General features: G+C 45.9%; 3 protein-coding genes across 3 annotated transcripts in view; 1 reads left to right on the forward strand and 2 right to left on the reverse strand.

The window, feature by feature from the left end:
* The window catches only part of T265_08720 (hypothetical protein), a gene marked incomplete at both ends in the record, with an annotated part of 14,040 nt that extends 4,399 nt beyond the window's left edge, over positions 1-9,641 (reverse strand). Inside the window, one exon of the mRNA XM_009174600.1 lies at positions 9,534-9,641. Within this exon, the coding sequence (XP_009172864.1) occupies positions 9,534-9,641 (108 nt within the window). The remainder of the gene's footprint in view (positions 1-9,533) is intronic.
* T265_08719 (hypothetical protein) lies at positions 5,245-11,998 on the forward strand (the record flags this gene model as incomplete). The annotated part of the gene is made up of 5 exons (XM_009174599.1): positions 5,245-5,716; positions 7,507-7,731; positions 9,583-9,966; positions 10,325-10,579; positions 11,078-11,998. 5 exons carry the CDS (start codon positions 5,285-5,287, stop codon positions 11,933-11,935), a joined length of 2,154 nt encoding a protein of 717 aa, XP_009172863.1.
* A 1,050-nt stretch (positions 11,999-13,048) lies between these two features.
* T265_08721 (hypothetical protein) lies at positions 13,049-16,764 on the reverse strand (the record flags this gene model as incomplete). Its single annotated transcript, XM_009174601.1, has 2 exons — positions 13,049-13,378; positions 16,534-16,764. The coding sequence occupies 2 exons, from the start codon at positions 16,762-16,764 to the stop codon at positions 13,049-13,051; spliced, it is 561 nt and encodes a 186-aa protein (XP_009172865.1).
* Positions 16,765-18,005: the final 1,241 nt, after the last annotated feature.

Consider the following 18,005-nt stretch of genomic DNA (forward strand, 5'->3'; position numbering starts at 1 on the left):
TAGTGGCGTATACAGAGAAGTGGCCAACCCTTGACTTGTCAGAGGAGTATGAAGGTGATCACGAAACGCTTGGGTGCTGTCGGTGCTACTCGTCTTCCAGGATGGGGACCGCGTGATCCTCACTGTGCCTGGTTGGAGACACTACAAGATATGGCTGCCAACCGATGTCAGTGGCGTTCTTGTTGTCAGTTTCTATCCAGATTGCCTGAGTGAATGTCTGGAGGTGTAGGCACCTCGGAATGATTGTGTTAAGCTAGCACTAAGTCCCTCCCCCGTCCACCTTTACTCTTTTCTTTACAATAAGGCTTTCATATAAGTCATGGTTGTACGGCACTGAAGCATCGGTGTTGAACACTGATGTCACGCTGTCGATGATGATGATGATGACACTGTGGTGTTTTGATCCATGCATAAGGGACATGGCCTTTACGCGCGCAAGACGTATAAAAGATGCCAGTGTTTGATCATCGGTGTCTCTGAAGCATTGGTAGAATTTGATAGAAACATTGGGTTTCAGGAAGGAGCTGCTTTGTGATAGATGGATTGCTCACGCTTCATAGGTTACGGTGGTTAGAGCGTGTGCTCCGCATGCCAGAAACCGCCATCTCAGTGCCCTTTTAACCCAGCCCAATGCCGAGCGGAAACAACAAAGTGGTGAACAGTTTATGACCTGGCAAGGAAATGTGAAAACAGTAACCAGTAAATTTGGTCTGATCGACAACTGTCGTCTCCCTGGATGGTCGTCAACTCACTAATAGTTGATGATACCGGCGTAAATGGCTCAATCGCGCAGTCAATGGCCCTCGTGCATGAAAGCTATCGCCTTCGTACTACCCAGTTCCCGAACTAAGCAAAAATACCACCGCCTTCAAGGCGTGGCTGTATGTCCCACAATGTCCCGTTTTCCGGTGGTCGAAACTATAACAGCTAGAACCAGTGAGCCTATAGTACGTGACTGAGAGCTGATGAATTGATTGAATGGATCGATTACCTCCAGTCTGCCTCGTGTTGCGGTTTTTAGCAGTCGAGCTGCTCCTCTTCGGAATTCCTGAACCCTTTAGAACTGAGATGGTGAGATGATTCAGCGTCTAGAGCGCGAAGCTCGACTGGAAGGTCCGTGGTTCGAACCCAACATCGGCTTTTCAACTTCTTTAGGCTTGGGCAACCTGGCATTATCCCAGCCCTCGTGCCTTCTTTTTCGGGTGGCATGGCAGGTAGGCACTGAAAGGGTGCTACAGCTGAACGATCATCTATCATCAAGCGAATGTAGCCAATAGAGACACTGTAGCACTGAACTCTCACCTCAACGACAAGATAACAGCTATAGATCGGATGACTCTCATACGACTGTTGTTTTGGCCTTTCTGGTGATCTTTCACCCTTGAGATTCGAAAGATTTGCCCGGCCATTTGACTCTGGATGTGTATAGCTATCGGATTTGCAACGATGCAGGCTGTCGGCAGGATTCATAAGAGAGGGATGTTAAGGTGAAGAATCTACCGGTGTCGGATGTCACGAGATGAATGGACGTTGCGTCACGTATGCTCCGGCTGGTCCCCAGTGTGGCTGAATCTGTCGTGACCACGAAATTGTCAGAACGGCTTTGCCGTGAACGTATTGCGCCATCACGAGTGGTAGGGGTTGCTCCAATAGTTGAAATTCATCAATCCAACACTAACCCAAGACATCGAGATCTATGTAGTTGATGATGTAGCGTTCAGCTGTAGCACCCTTCCGGTGCCTAGCTGCCATGCCACCCGAAGGGAGCACGAGGGCTGGGATACTGCCAGGTTGCCCAAGCCTAGACAGGGGAAGTCGAGTGGCGGAGGTCGGATTCGAACCGCGGACCTTCAGGTTAGTAATCCGCGCTCTAACCACTTCGGCCATCTCGCCCCTGATGATGTAGCAAGTACCTTGGATTGAACCCCATTGAATCTCAGGGAGTTTTCACCAAACGCATTACAAACAATGCACTTTGTAGGTTCCACTGATGGTGTTCCCATAAAGTTCCAGATTCGTTTTGAAATTAGAGTAAGGTCAGAACCTGTATTAAGCTGGAGGACAGCCAGTGCACTACTGACACATACTGACAAATTTCCTGAATTTATCAGCCACGCCTCTTGGCTGCATCTTTTTGTGGGACCGATGTTTACACGACCTCTTGAATCTCTCCGCAACACCTCTTCGTGACATCTTCGGTCGCGGTTTTGGCAGACAAAGTGGCCATTCGTCACAAAACCAGCAGGGTGTGGGCGGTTTCCTCGTAGTTTGTTTTAGATTTATCCGACTTGTGGAAGTTACTCTGAATTCCAAATCAGACAGAAGGCTAGGAGTGTTCAGTCATTGGAATCCATAAAATCCTGGCATTCGGTAGTTGGTTTCACAAGTGTCAACTCAGGATTCTGTTAAGTTAGATGCAACCACCCTCTTAGTGTCTGAGTCGTGTGACCGTCGAAGACCAGCCATGAACGTAGGGCACTTGGATATATTCTCGGTCATGGTGCTAAGCTTAAAGCGCCCAAAATCTTTGTTGATCACACCAGCATATGTGATGGAATCTCGGTCGTACTAACGAATATTGATATTAGTATCTATGATGCCAAGGTGACGGGAGCTCCTAGGGAATACGGAATTTGTCAACCGGTCATTCTCAGCTATTCTCAGTTTCTGGGGCGAGATGGCCCAAGTGGTTAGAACCTGAATTTATTGACCGGAAGGTGCGTGGTTAGAACGCGAACTCTGTGTCTAGGCTTGGGCGACCTGGTAGTCTCCCATCCCTCGTGCTTCTTCCGGGTGGCAAGGCAGCTAGGTACCGAAAGGGTGTTACAGCTGAACGACTTTTTCTCAGTTTCTGTAGCAACAGCCTAACTTTCCATGCGTCATCAAACTGATCAAAGTCAGCCTGAAATGTCCTCATATTTCTTGAACCAACTTTCGAAAGTTTGTCTGGATTCTGTAACACCGGTGCCTAGCAACCATGTCACCCGAAGGAAGCCTGAGGTCTGAAATATCGCCACGTTACCCAAGCTAGACAGGAGTAGTCGGTGTGCTGAGTTTGTGTTCTAGCCATAGACTTTCTGATCAGTAAATTCGCACTGTGACCATTGAGCTATATTTAGCTCGCACTACGGCACACCAGATGGCGCGGTAGCTTGAGACAGTCTTTTATGGCAGCGAGAGAATACGGTATTTGTAGAATGATCACAGTTTTCACAAGGTTATTCCAGAATCCTCATGATGAGATGAGGAGCATTGGCTCGTAAACGCTCGACCCTGACTGGCTCACATTCCGACCAATAATTTTTTCTCGATCATTCAAAGTGATGCCGTTAGAGTTATGGAGCAGAAGTTTGCAGTTGGTCACGATTGTCACATACCCCAACAGGCTACAGCTTCAAAACCGTTAATTATAGTGTCATCAGTGTATAGTGATGCCTTGAGCACCTTAGTGTAGTGAGCTAAAGGCTCAAATATAATTTGGGCTCCTCTAGAAACAAATGTGTTAGCGAGTTGACTTAGCACTGTTGAATCCCTATTTGGTGATAGCTTTGAACTGGAACCGGTGCACATGAGCAACGACGATCACCCGCTGCAGTTACTTTTCGACTACGGCCAGCCGTCTACGCAACGGTCGAAACCGGTTTGTCACAAATGATGCTCTTCAATGGTGGACCAGCCCCAAACTTGTTGAATGTATGAGTCGATTACTGATATTCGTTCATGTGAATTACGATTGAGAGTTCCACCCATGCTCGCGATTTTCTTGGTGTATTGACTACACGCAAGATGCCAAGTAACAAAAGCTGATGGATGTAGTAGGACATGTTTATCAGAACCTTGTTTTGGAATGCCCCCTTACTCATTCACCGTCGCACTGCATATGTTGTGCTGGTTTGGTCACGCGCTCTCTAGGCCAGTTGACCGACATCTTCGAAACGCCTTTTTCGCATAACCATGTGAAGTATGGAAGCGTGGCCAAGCAATGACTTGACAGAGAAGTATGGGAGCCACTACCAGCAAACTCAGCTGTGCTGGTCATTGCTGTCTCCCTGAATAAGGACCCCGGTGGGGGACACGTCGATGATTAGAGACATCATTGGTCCTGGCCCAGTTGCGCTCTCAATGGGGCCCATGCATCCGGACTGTTGCTTCCAATACATAGTTTCCCCCTACGGCTTGCCAAATGAAAGATCCACTGACATCCCTGTGTTTGCGCATCAGTTTTACTGGCCACCACATATGCGTAGCTACCTACCCCACCTCAAGTCACTGGCAACGGGAACTTGCAGTTGTGGTCACCGTACAGGAAGTACACAGCTTTTACGACTGACGACAGCCGCATCATCCGTGACTTCATTGGAACAATTTTTCCCGGCAGAAGTCGACTATCTGCATCAAAGTTGTACCGTTTTGACCAAATTATTCCCTAAATGTCCCTAAATGGTGTTGGTTGGAGAACGCGAGGTCGTAGTTATTCTAGTGCGGGTTAAGACGTTTAGATGGGAAATCATGTTATGATTTCTGACTTCTTGATCCGGGATGGCTCAAGTGGCTAGAGCACGAATTTACTGGCCGGAAGATTCGCGGTTCGAACCCGGCCTCTGCCTCTCGACGTCCCCTGCCTAGGCTTGGCAACCTGACAGTATCCCAGCCCTCGTGCTTCCTTCGGGTGGCTAGGTACCGGAAGTTTGTCGCAGCTGAAAGTTTTTCCTAATGCATGCCGCACCTATAAGGTTACTGAGTCTTTGGTAGCGATTTCGTGCTGATGATTTCCAGTAAGGATGAAATGGCTGTGCAGTGCTTTTTGGTTTTTCATCATAGATTGACTTCACTTGCGGGAAAAAATATACACCAAAAAATCACAACCCCCTCATGCTACTAACAATTACTGGTTTGTCGTCAGCTGGGAACCTTTTATTAAGGCTATGTTTTGAGCTTTTCGGTAATATCTTCCAACAAAACTGCTAAACGTCACACTTCCGATTGTTGCTCCCTGGAGGACCCAAGCGGAAGCGCCCCTAGTGGTCTGTTCTTTGCCCCCGCCTCATACCGTCCGTCTTCGATTCATTCGTCGCACACATTTCTACAGCCTTCGCTCTCGATTTTTTCATTCTTGGTTTTGCTCTCATCATCTCGGTTAGGAGGATCAGCTTTCCGTCCTAAGTTCACATCCACCTGCTTTCGAGGTACTTCTGTAGGTCACTCACATGCATTCTGACCACTGCTCTATTTTCTTTTTCAGGTTATTGGACCCCTACAAATCGAAGTATATTCCTAACAAAGGATGTCATTTGTACCAAATTTTCCTCCGTCGCTACTCCACCGAATAAAGACCGATGATGCTGGAGATGAGAAGAAGAAAAGCAAAGAGGACTATAAAAAAATGAAGGAACTCGAGGAGGCTCGAAAGCTGGCAGTGATGCCTGCGATGAAAGATGAGGAGGGCCATGATATCAATCCACATATTCCACAGTACATTATGCAAGCACCATGGTACTATGGGGCAATGCATCCAACTCTTCGGCACCAGCGCATTCAGGATGAGAAAAAGAGAGCAGAGATTTCTGGGCAAATGAAGGGATCTAGTTCACTCAATGTCTGGTACAAACGTGGTGCTCCAGAGAAGGTAAAAGTTACCAAGTATCGCGATGGAGCCTGCGAAAACTGCGGTTCCATGACTCATAAAAGAAAAGACTGTTTGGAAAGGCCAAGAAAGGTGTGTTCACTTCACATCACATGACCTTGTGGACTTATATTCGTTTTGACTTGTTTTCGTTGCGCAAGCTGGCTTCGTCAGCTGTCCTGACCCTAACCCTTCGTTCACATGGCGGTGTAAAGCTCGGGATACTAGCTAAGGGAGATAGTATGATTGTTGTGTTGGTGGCTCTACGCTACTGTTTCAGTCGAGGCTAGATGTCCAGATGTCAGGTTTGAGGATTCAGATTGGAATACCACTCCAAGTCGACAAGACGCCCACGGTCGATGATCCTTTGTAGACTGATTTTTGCGTTCAGGTGAAGCCTATCTATCCACTGGGGTCCAGCTGAACGCCGCATCAATACCAGCCTGCGTTCCGAGTGCTGCTACACCCTCTTGAACGCGCACATTACGTGCGCGATATGAGGGCTGTAATACTTCTAGCCTCAGCTCATACACCCGAGCAATTGATGTCCTGACAACTAAACAAGCCACCAAATATGCACGTTGCAGGGACCAAGCTTAAATGTTCCTCACCTGTTCAGTTACCGACCAAAGTGAAATGCAACTGAATAGTCAGTGAACAGAACTATGCGATCTTTACTCGTACATACGTACTGAGTGAAATAACGATCAACAGCAAAAGTCCCACCCGCACAGACTAGCTTATGGTGCTCCAACTGGTAGCGCTCTTCAACTTTGCTCCTTTGGATTCATATAGTTTCGCCTGGGCAGTTGTAGACAGAACGTAACAGCCTACCACTTATTTAGACTAATTTTGTGGCCAAATTGCTTGATTTTACTGGACAGTAATAAAATTACATTTCCTATCATTAGCTAAGTGCTCCCTAAATGATACTTATTGTTGCCTTCTGAGTCTCTGCCTCGGCGTTTCCATAGTAGAAATTTGTAGATCCGGTAAAATCGGTTCTTCCAAGGGAGTAATGTCTATTGTGAGGTTAATATTAAGGAATGGGCTTTCCATTTTTTCGCTATGAAGGATGACAACAACTAGTGTGAATGATGATACTTAACTGTTGTGTATGCCGGTCTCACACAGATAAGTCGACGTGGAGACTAGGTAAATACGGGTTGCTGCTCTTTGCTGAACTAAGCGGACAAACCAAACACCATCTACGCTCAAATAATAAAATAATAATAATCATCCAGTTGTAACATTCTTTCAGTGAGTAGCTTCCATGCCATCTGAATGAAGCACGAGGACTGAGATACTGCCAGGCTGTCCAAGCCCGGGTTGCAGTGTCGAGATGCTGGGGTTGAATTCGAATCACGAATCTTCTGGTCAATGAGTTCGCGGCTCAACCACTGAACCACCTTGAGGTCCTTTCTACGCTACCTGAGGTACCAACATTTTCCTCAATTGGTTAATGCTGTGCTGTCTTAGTTGATCAATCCTGGTAAAGCTTTGGTGGTCGCCAGTCCATGCGATCGGATTTTTATTGAGCAAGTCAGTGCCCGTAGTGTATATATCGTGGACACTTATTGTGGAGCAGTATCCCATCATTTGTGGGATGCAAGTTGTAACAATAGACTGCTATCTGTGATATCGACCTATCTCATGAATCATGGTTTGCTTGTGCTCGTTTACTTGTCTCGGTCATCAGAGAAGGATTAGTTAGCTGTCGTACGCCTTGTTGTCAGCTCGAAAGGACCCCCTACGTGGAGACCGGATGCGCTCCATGAGTGGGACTACTTTTCGCTGCCCTAGTCGTCCGTTTTTATACTCGATGTCGAATGTTTTTTGTTCACATTGTAACTCATTCTCTTCTACTTTCCCATCTAAATCAGATTGGGGCAAAGTACACTGGCCTTGATATTGCACCTGACGACTACCAGCAGATCGAGATTAGCTTGGGTTATGAGGCCAAGCGGGACCGCTGGAATGGCTATGATCCAGCTGAACATAAGAAGCTATTCGATGAGTATCAACGTCTGGAGGAAGCACGCAAATTGGCCAAGGCGAAGAAGTTGGAGGAACAGCTGGCGAAAGCTGCGGAGGGGAATGGAGGACAAGTTAGTGTATAGCCTTTTTTCTAATAAATAACAACGATGCAAAATCTCGGAAGAAGGACCAATGGCCAGAGATGTGTTTTAGCAAAGTCGTTCCATGTTCGACAGAACTCGCGTATCTGACGCCGGTCTAGCGCAAACACATTTCCTAAACAACTTTTAAAGTGTTCGACTGTTTACCTCATATTGTATAGGTATTCCCTGGTTAGTGCAGTCTCGTAACGACAAAAATCAGTAATTCAAATTCCGACAATCGGCAGCAAGCCAGACGCTCCAGGTTGAATTCGGAACCAACCAATCACAAGTGTAGTATGTTGTACACCGTGAACTGGAACCCAGGCGACATCAGGATTGCCTCCTTTCAAGCGTACGATCTCAAAGTCCCGTACCTACCTAATAATGAAATCGACAGTGTCCTCGGCCAATTCACATTGATCTCTTTCATGTATACAGTCACTTCGACTGGTCCCTATGCAACTCACGTACTCATTTGCCTTTCTGCTTTCAGACAATCGTAAGTTGCAAAACCTTAAGTGGAACAGAAAATATCTACTTGTGATTTACCAGTTCTTGTTCGTCACCAAAAAATACCTCGTGCTTTTACTCGTCCAGTTAGTCTTGTCTGATATTTGGCGGTGACCTTACGGTGTCGGGTTTCCAGTGTTTTGAATTTCGGTTGGTCTGAAAGGATACCTCACCTGTCAGGCAGGATTCCGAGCCATAGGTGTAGCAATAATTGTGAGGTTGATGAAAATTCCTGGACAGTCCGCCACTAGAGCCCATCAGATGAGTTCAATTCGTGAATTTTCACTTATATTATTTCATACTTGAACACTGATTCAAACGTGTGCACGGATGCTTACTCATTTGTAAGCGTGTTAACGTGAAACAGCGTTAAATCTCAACTGAGTCTTTCGTTTAGAATGTCCTTCATATGAATGTTTTACACAAAGACTACCTCATGTTTCATGTTTCAAGACATCGTACGTTGCCACTAAATGGCCTATCAGCTTTGAACAAAATCATAAGACAGTGCTTACTACCGACTGACCTGTTCTTAAATTCGTGTGCACAAACTTAGCTAATAGCTACCAGTCGGTTGATCCATTCGCCTATGGCTTTCACGGTTTATTGACTCTAGAACCCTGTGCAGAAGTGCAGCCATCCAGCAGGAGATCCTCACGCAGCTCTGTCATGCCTTTTTTGTGTCCATACGCCGCAACCCGTCTGTATTCTTCGACAATATATTTTTACCCATTTCCGCTCAAACCAACCCCTCGTTTGAGAATTGTTCACATCTACGCTTGTATAACAGTCCTCCTCTTCCTTTGGATTGAATGACAGACACGTACGGAAAGCGTGCCACTATTAGACAATTTGTGCAGTGTTCCTTCGTTGGAACTAGGATAGCACACCAGCTTCTTGGAAATATTTGCTTGAAAACTCAAAAGCATATATCTTTGCTGTGGAGCAAAGAATTTGACTAGTGCATCCCCAATCTTTGTGGGGATGGATGAGTAGGTAGAAGGAAAGGAACTAGCTCTTCAGAGGCAAACGCCTGTCATTGTTTTCTGTTATTAATCTTATCGATTTGATCGGCTTTATACATATTACCTGTCGTGTTCCCCCAGTCGTTTCTGTCTCATTGTATAGAGTTGGAAGTGCTGATGTCTATCATATCCGACGCTGTCTGACTATGTGAACAGGATCGACACGGGTAGTAATTGACTGATGTGCTTGGTTAGGCATCATGTTGAAGGTGGTGCTTAGGCGTGGTATACAGTAATTTGTGCGTGTATGCTCACTGCACCCCATGGAGTAACCAGTGCCGTTATCCACTGTTTCTGGTTCCAGGAAGAACCCGCTGCATCTGCCGCCAAACCCACTCTGGATGAGGACGGAGATCTGGACATGGAAGATGGTGACCGTTATGGTGACGAGTTGGACATGCCAGGTCAAAAGTTTGATAGCAAGCAACGGCAATCCATCCGGAACTTACGTATTCGTGAAGACACGGCCAAGTATTTGTTCAATCTGGACCCAAACAGTGCCTACTACGATCCGAAAACCAGAGCAATGCGTGAAAATCCATTTGAAGGAACTGGTAAACCAGAATCCGAGGTTCCGTTTGCCGGTGACAACTTTGTTCGCTATGATGGTGAAGTTCAGGATATGGTACGACGCCAAGTGTTTGCTTGGGAAATGCAGAACAAGCTCGGTCTGGATGTTCATCTACAAGTAGGTTCATCAGCAATTTCTTCCATTCGTCTGTACAGTATGCTTTGACTGTGAGTGGTGCTCAGATGAAACCCATGCTGTGCATAGCTTTTACGATGTGAGCACTTTGATATTGTTTGTTTACTGACCGAACAGTAAAATAAATTCTGCGAACGTTCTTGACTCCGCTAGAGTCGCATTATGCTCATTGAAATTTGCTCCCACCTGTTATACCCTTATTAGTACCTCCGAAAATGAGCCTCATTGTTCCAATACCCGATGACAATAAACTGGGCAGATATATGCATATTTTAGGCAACTGAATTCCCTCCCAACGCCTCACTCTCATTGATTCTGTCTTTCTATCCTCCAACTACAGGCGGACCCAACTCGTTTGGAGTTTTTGGCCAAAAAGGTTTCCAAAGCCAAGTCGGATGTTCAGTCACGTGTGCGTGAGGAGATTTTGGATCGATACGGTGGCCATGAACACCTGGAGCCTATTGCACCAGAACTGTTGCTTGGTCAGTGGGAGGCCTATGCAGAGTATTCGCCTACCGGACGGGTAATCAAAGGTGCCGAAAAGCCGACTGTCAAGTCAAGATACGAGGAGGATGTGTACATCAACAATCATTCTGTAAGTTTTCTCTAACTTCGCTTCATACCGCCTCGGAATTACTGCTTCAGGCCCTTATAGACGTGGGCTTTTACTGATTTTGACCAGACGTAACGACGCTCAATGGGATTAGTAACCTTTGAAAAGTGAACAAGGTTCTCGTGATTTGTATCAACCCATCCTTCTATATCTCATGTACTTATTGGGCGTAGAAATAATTCTCCGAGTGGGGGCTCGTTTTGTGACATGACACAATGATGGGATCCGTTTTGAGTGTTGGTAAGGGCTCAAAATCCCCCTGGAGGGTTGGCAGATTCGGGTCGCTGGGGGTGGAGTGTAGAATAGTAGTGTGCGTTTTGCGCAATCACTTCAAACACAAGCTTACAAGGAAACGAATTTCTGTCTTCTTGATCCTTATATTCTCGAACAGGAAGAGACATTCTATGCAGTAGCTCGCTCTCTGTCTATGTGTTTTTCCTCACGTCTGTCCCTATTTTGCAATTCACTTTTTCATTGCAGTCTGTCTGGGGCTCATATTGGTTCAATGGTCAATGGGGTTACAAGTGTTGTCATTCCTTGTTGAAAGAATCCTACTGTGTCGGTGAGAAGAACAAGGAAAAGGAGAAACAAAACTATCCAGAGATCCCTGACGACGATCCCACTGGTGGTGCATTACTCAAACCGCCACCAATGCCCACGGATATGGACTCAGATGATGGTGCAGACAAGCGTAAGTCCTCAGGTAATCGTGGTCGCAAGCGAAAGAAGAGCAGAGGCAGTCAAAACAGCCGCTCCTCAAGTTCCTCTTCATCCAGTTCTTCCAGCTCTTCGAGTGGCGACTCGTCTTCATCCGATAGTCCGGAAAGGACTACAGCTGATGGTGGGAACACACTCAAGGAAGGTATGAATCAAGAAATCGAATCAGACGCGGATCAAAGGTCTGAATCGGATGAGGAAGAGAAACGTCTAGCCGAAGAACAAGCTTCAGCAGAGAGGGCGCAAGAGATCGCCCGTTCTGAAGCCCGTCGTGAACGAATTCGAGCCCAGCGAGCGGAGAAGAAGAAGAAGAGACGCCAACACAAACGGGCGGACAAGAATACCAAGAAAAAGCGGCGGAGACGACACGAAAGTTCGTCTAGTTCGTCCTCCAGTAGCGATTCTGAAGTTGATTTGGAAGCCCTACAAGAACAGAAGATTCAGGAGGCGATTAAGCGGGAGAAGGCTCGGTTGTTAGAAGTCGAATCTTATCTATCCATGGATGAACGCAAGCGACCTTACAATTCATTGGCAGAGGTCAAAAAACCGACGGCAGAGGAGATGGAGGCTTATTATCGCACCAGAGTGAACAGAGATGATCCAATGTCTCATTTTATGTGATAAACTCGCGTGCACTCTTCCTTCTTGTACATAACTGACAGTCTTTAATCACGCTCTAATTCATCTACCTCTATTTATTTCGTTGCACTTGTGCCTGTAGGTCAAATCGGGGGTAGTAAAGGTCACTTCATTCATGGAAACGGACAGCCACTACTGACATAGGTCACCAATGAAGATTACAGGCTCGGAAAATTGGGAACCAAGTCCGCGGCATACTGGGAAAGTCTATCCTGTGTACTACTTGTAATTAGACAGAGTCAGCTGACAAAGCAACCACGAGTAGGCTTCAATTCACTTTACTAACGGTAACCTCTTTATAGAGTTTTTCAGGAATCATTGATCTTACTATGAGCGATTTATATTGTTTTCGAAAGCACGACGAATTTTCAGCAACCTTATGAGTAGTGCATTACGAATATACATGTAGTGCGATATCTCGAATATCGCAGCGACTGAAACACGAGGCGGCCTGGTGTAGCACACTCAGTTGCCTGGATACATCACAAATGAGAGATTCAGCTGGGTTCCAGGTGAGTCTCTTCCAGACATATCGACTCATTTGAATAAAGCCTTTTATGGTGGAAAGAAAGGTAGGGGGACCTTGGGCTAACCTACCATTACACATCCGAGGTGCCTGCACCTCCAGCACTCGGTCAGACAATCCGGATAGAAACGGACAGTATGAATGCCACTGACACTGGTAAGCCGCCATATAATCCGGTGTCTTCAGTCAAGCACAGGGAGGGTCACGTGGACCCCATCCTCCAAGGGGAACCGCACAATCAGCGCCCAAACTATTCCTAACGCTCTTCACTCTCTTTTTCCTTGTCAATTTCCGTCCACTGCCACTCCCAAGTAGGCACGGAAAACAGCGCTTGTCTCTTTAGGCGGTAACGGGGTGTATGTAACAACCCGGCCACCTTAGCTTGGAGTGCTGAATGCAGCCTTTGAGGGAAGTATCCTCTGCTTCCCGTCTTCTGACCATATTGCGTATTCGCTGGTGCCAACCAGTCCCAGCTACACTTCTGACCCATCGGTGGTCAGAGACCTGAAGGTGTCTCAGATCCCTCGCCCGAACTAGCCAAGTCTTGCAGCCCTCCAAAAATATGGGACCTACTGAAGTCTTATGCACGCGTCTTTTGAGACCCAGTGATATGCCTTTTTAACGCCATAAATGGTGCGACTCGGGAAATGCAATTCTTGCTTTCGTGCATTCACTTCGGCACTTTGCTGACATGTCACCTGAAGTAAGCACAAAGGCTGAGATACTGCCAGGTTTCCTAGGCTTAGACAGGAGCAGTCGAGATGCCTGGGGCTTGGTTCGAACCACAGACCTTCCAGTAGGCAATTTCGCGCCTTAACCACTGGTAAGATAGAAACTGGATCGGTCGACTGCGTGAAAACTCGATACTTATCGACCTCCCAATAACTATCCTTCTTGCACTGTTATATAAGGAGAGAAATCTATTGTAAGACATCTTGTTTTCGGATCGTATCCGGGGTTCCAGATTACATCAATGGCGAGGACTGGTGATTATCATGTCGCATTTGTGTTTCACACTCATACGCGAGACCATCGAATATCTGGCACCTCTGCAGCAAACTACTTAGTCCGAATGGTGCCAGATTTGTATTACAGTTCAGGAAAGGTTCTGTACAGTTTCTATTAGACGAGTGAGTGCTCGTCGTGGAGGTATATTGGTGTTCCAAATTTGAATATTCTAAGCCTGTTCAGAGGCCAGCAAGTTGGCAATGTCTCTAACCTTCTTTGGCAAGTAGAAGCTTGGAGAAAAGGAGTTGTTTTTCCAACTTTTAGGGCCCCATCTACAGAGCTTCTTCACAATACCACATTTGGAACAGATTACCATAGTCTTCAGAGTTAGGTGAGTTCATTTTCATGCAGAACAGGTTGCAATTATCAACGCAAAACAAACTTGGTCGGCTCTCACCCACTGAGTTCCGGTCAATTCTGGACAAACAAATTTCGTACTCAAGTTACACCAAACAAACTACCATTAACCACGTTGGCATGGTTGCACGATGCATATCTCTTTCACAAATTAGTCAATTCTACTGTTGGCTTGCAAAAAAGTCCATTACCGTTCACAAAGCGACAGTTTCTTTCGCATTACTAAAAATGTGTAAGCAGTCACAACCATGTGTACGTGCTTCTCCTGTAGTGACTACGACGGACTGTCACCCCCAACAACGGACACCTTTGTTTTAGTCGGGGTCAGGACACATGTCCCAGTATCAAATTAGTGATTGTGAATAGACAGTTTGACTACAAGCGAATCAGACAATTCGACTAGTCAGTGGAGCAGGTACTTCGTCGTCACGTATGAACACAATAGGGGCTGTACCATTTATCTAGTCTTTTTCGCCCAAGTATGTTTGGTGACATCCAAAACGGCCTGAGTCAGTCCAAGTGATCAGGCCGATCCGAGTCAAAAGAGCCAATGGGAATCGGTCTGTTCCACTGTGAGGTATCAGCGAGGCCGGGAAATCGGAGCATTTCCATAAGATAGCGAGTCCGTTAGCACTGATCGAGATGGCAACATTCCGGTCGTTTTATACACACTCAAGGACAGTAATCCACCGCAGGTTCTTTTATGGTGATTAGTGATGCATGCAGACGGTATTTTAAAAAATTGAAGGTGCACGCACGATCGCCTGGGAACAGGTGTGCCACCCCGTCGTTGCCCAATGGCCCTTTTCGCCCGTCAAGCCTGAACCATATCGCCAAACTTCGAAGAGGGTTTCGCACGTTTCACTTGTCCTCCTGGTTTCGAACAACAACCACTACGTGGAAAAACGTAATCATATCGACCGGTTCCTCTGTATAAGGCCATGGATTTAGGCAGCTCAGAGTTTACACCTCAACTAAAGGGTCCCGTTCCCATCGACAATCTGTAAGCTATCTCAGTTATCTTGCTTCCTTCAGCATGTATTCACTCACCTCACGTTAACGACGTAATGCCACGATTCTCGTCTTAGGTTGATCTAATATTTACTTATCAGAGTTACCTAGTAGACCTACTTTGACCCACTTTGTTATCCATGCTACCGCGTGAGAAATTTGCCCCAGGTTCACCTCACCGTTTAGTTGGGATTAATTTCTAAGCCATTCGAGTCAATACCGCTGTATAATCCCCACTGATAGGGGAAATGATTCAGAGCCGGCCTATTTTTCTGAAGCGTTGAGTGATGCCAAATCGAACTCGACAAAATACGCTTACTACTCACTATTATTGTGAGTAGTGTGATTGTTTGGCATTTCCACCAGGAGGCTTTGATGTGAACCTTACCTTAATACCGTGTACCTTTCCGTACCCCAAGCTTCGTGACTGGTGTTTATTCCAAAATATGCTATCATCATACAAAAAGAATAAAGGTCAAAAATCAAAAGTCACATAAATTGCTTGTTGTCTGGCCTGGTGGATGTTCTAACCGATGCATTCGTGTCGCGTGACCGAACACCTGCGCAACAGTATTCCAAGTGTGTGGCCAGGGTTCAGTAAATGGAATGAATTCTATCGAACAAGATAACTTTTATCACCGTAAAACTGAATGTAAAATTCTCTTCTTGTTCACCATCTCGTTTTCTGCTTGGTTTTTGATAGGCTAAAAAGGCATTCCACCATCACTTTCCACAGAGAACCGTCGGGAGATCCGTTTTTTATCACTTTCGTTACTCCTATGGGCCGTTAACCAAATAGTGAGTGTTGTCAACAGTTTTCTCTGGATAGTTATTCTGTTCAGCCGTTTATTCGTGTTCATTCTGAGGGGAACCTGACTTGAGAAACCGCCATAACTTGACAGCTTTCGGGTACATTTCCACCAGCCCCGCCTGTTTTTTATGCATCTGATTGGATGGTGAAAGGCAGGAATATTCGATACTTCCTCTCAGCCAAGGGTCATATCGCATCACACAGTTTAGAGCGTGTTCGCCCACAATCAGACAGACACTATAATCTCATAAGGTATGATATAGTCTGCCCGTTTTGTCCGTCAACAAACACCTTTCAGGTAGACTTCTGTGTGTGCATGTGAAAGACAGACAATAGCGTTTCAGACCCCATACAACAATAGCTGTCAAAACCCAAAAAACGAACCACGGAAGAATCCGTCTGACAGTGAGTGTGAAGGGTCATCGGCAAAGAATTCTGACTTGACTTCGGTAACTGTATTGAGAGCAAACCCGCTTTGTTCTATTGCGGATTCAGTGGCGATGATGTTACCTCGATTGGTGATGAAGCGTTTTCAATCCACCAGGCTAAGCTTGGAGAACAGACTAATAACCGAGTGCTGGTGGTGAGACATTCAACTGAATTATTGTCGTTCTGGTCAGAGTGATGGACAAACTTTCGTCAGAGGAGCCTTGGGAGACATTGTTCTCAAAATCAGGGTGGTTAGGCCGATTTTATTATTGAAGCATACCCACTAGATTTGCGTTTGCACAAACTACTGATATGCAAAAATCACTACAATAGTTACGTCAACGACTAGAAGGGATACCGCTCTCCCTTTTGACATGCATTTCCTAATGCATCTCTATGTACCTTGTAAGGAATATCTTATGATCATTCTTAGTTCACTTGGTCATGGTCGCGGTGAGGTGAGGTGACCAATAAACGGATTTCCAAAGTTTCCACTGAAAGCCGTATTGAGTAAAAGGAATTGTAAAAAAAGCCTCTCAGCTGTAACACCCTTCCAGTGCCTAGCTGCCATGCCACCCGAAGGAAGCACGAGGGCTGGGATATTGCCAGGTTGCCCAAGCCTAGACAGGGGAAGTCGAGAGGCAGAGGTCGGGTTCGAACCACGGACATTCCGGTCAGGAAATTCGCGCTCTAACTACTTGGGCCACCTCGTCCTAGCCAGCTATCTCGGACGACAAGATTGTGCTTTTTTGCACCGCACTAACAGTAGGATGGGCAAGTGGCAGATAATCCGTAACCCAGCCGTTTGCAGGACAAATTTCATATGAATCTACCTCCACCTATCTGAAGGTCTTACCTGGTTGCGCGGCATGTTACAGTGCTCATATGGAATTAGTGTACCCAGTCAGATGTCCTCATGTGTCTGTACTGGATTTGTACGATTAGATAAGGCATGTTTCGCCGCTAAAGCGCGGCATGTCTTCCCTACTGGAGTTCACTTTCTAGTCTTGGGGTTAACTGCTTCAGTTGAGCAGTCTACTACTGATGAAGGGAAGAAAGCCTTCGTTGCGTAGTTATTTATTAGGAAATGAAAACTTACCAGTTACAGACTGTTGGACAGGAAAGCAAAACTCTCATATGTATCGCATTTACAAAAACAGAACATCCATGTTCTCTAGAACGCGTCTTCCTGAACTTTCCTAGATAGTCACTGAGTGTTGCTCAAGTCCAAGCAAATGCTTCAAAGCGAGTCCACAAATCTGCAGTAGATCTCCATTTTCAAGCGAATTTACAAGAAGGAGACATACTACTCGCATGCTTCCCCATCAGTAGTATCACCGTTACACTGGTAGCAGTTCGGCCAACCCTGCTAACAAAATGTTTTCGCAGTATATATCATTTATTTCTTCACGGATGAAAAAGCCACTCTCACTAGTCGCTTTAGTATCTAACTGAAAGAAGCCAGCAGGTACGAGAAAAGAACGCTATCAGTCTGCACCACTAAGATCGCCTATTACTCATTCAGGTCTGTATCACAAGTTTTTCGCTAAGCAATTGGCAATTTGAAACCAACGTTTACAAACATACCTATCTACGCCAATGGTGTTTTTGCCGTGATTTAGCAGGTGAGCACTGGAACACCAGAAAAGAATCTATGCACCAAACGCTAGGCTATATCGAGATGTCATACGAAGCTTTTAGTGTGGTGCATAATGCTCACTAATTGACTTCTAATCCCATTTCATAGCTTGTGGGAAGAAATTAATGCCATGTACGAAATCCCGTACGATTTTATCCATATTCTTGGGACACAGTAAACATAGTGTTCCAGATTCCCTGAATTCTGAGAGTGCAAATAGCTTGGTAGGACACCAGAAGCGTTACTGAATGTGGAACCAATGTAGTGTATT

This window comes from Opisthorchis viverrini, assembly GCF_000715545.1.
Source record: "Opisthorchis viverrini unplaced genomic scaffold opera_v5_231, whole genome shotgun sequence".
NCBI classification, from domain to species: Eukaryota; Metazoa; Platyhelminthes; class Trematoda; order Opisthorchiida; family Opisthorchiidae; genus Opisthorchis; species Opisthorchis viverrini.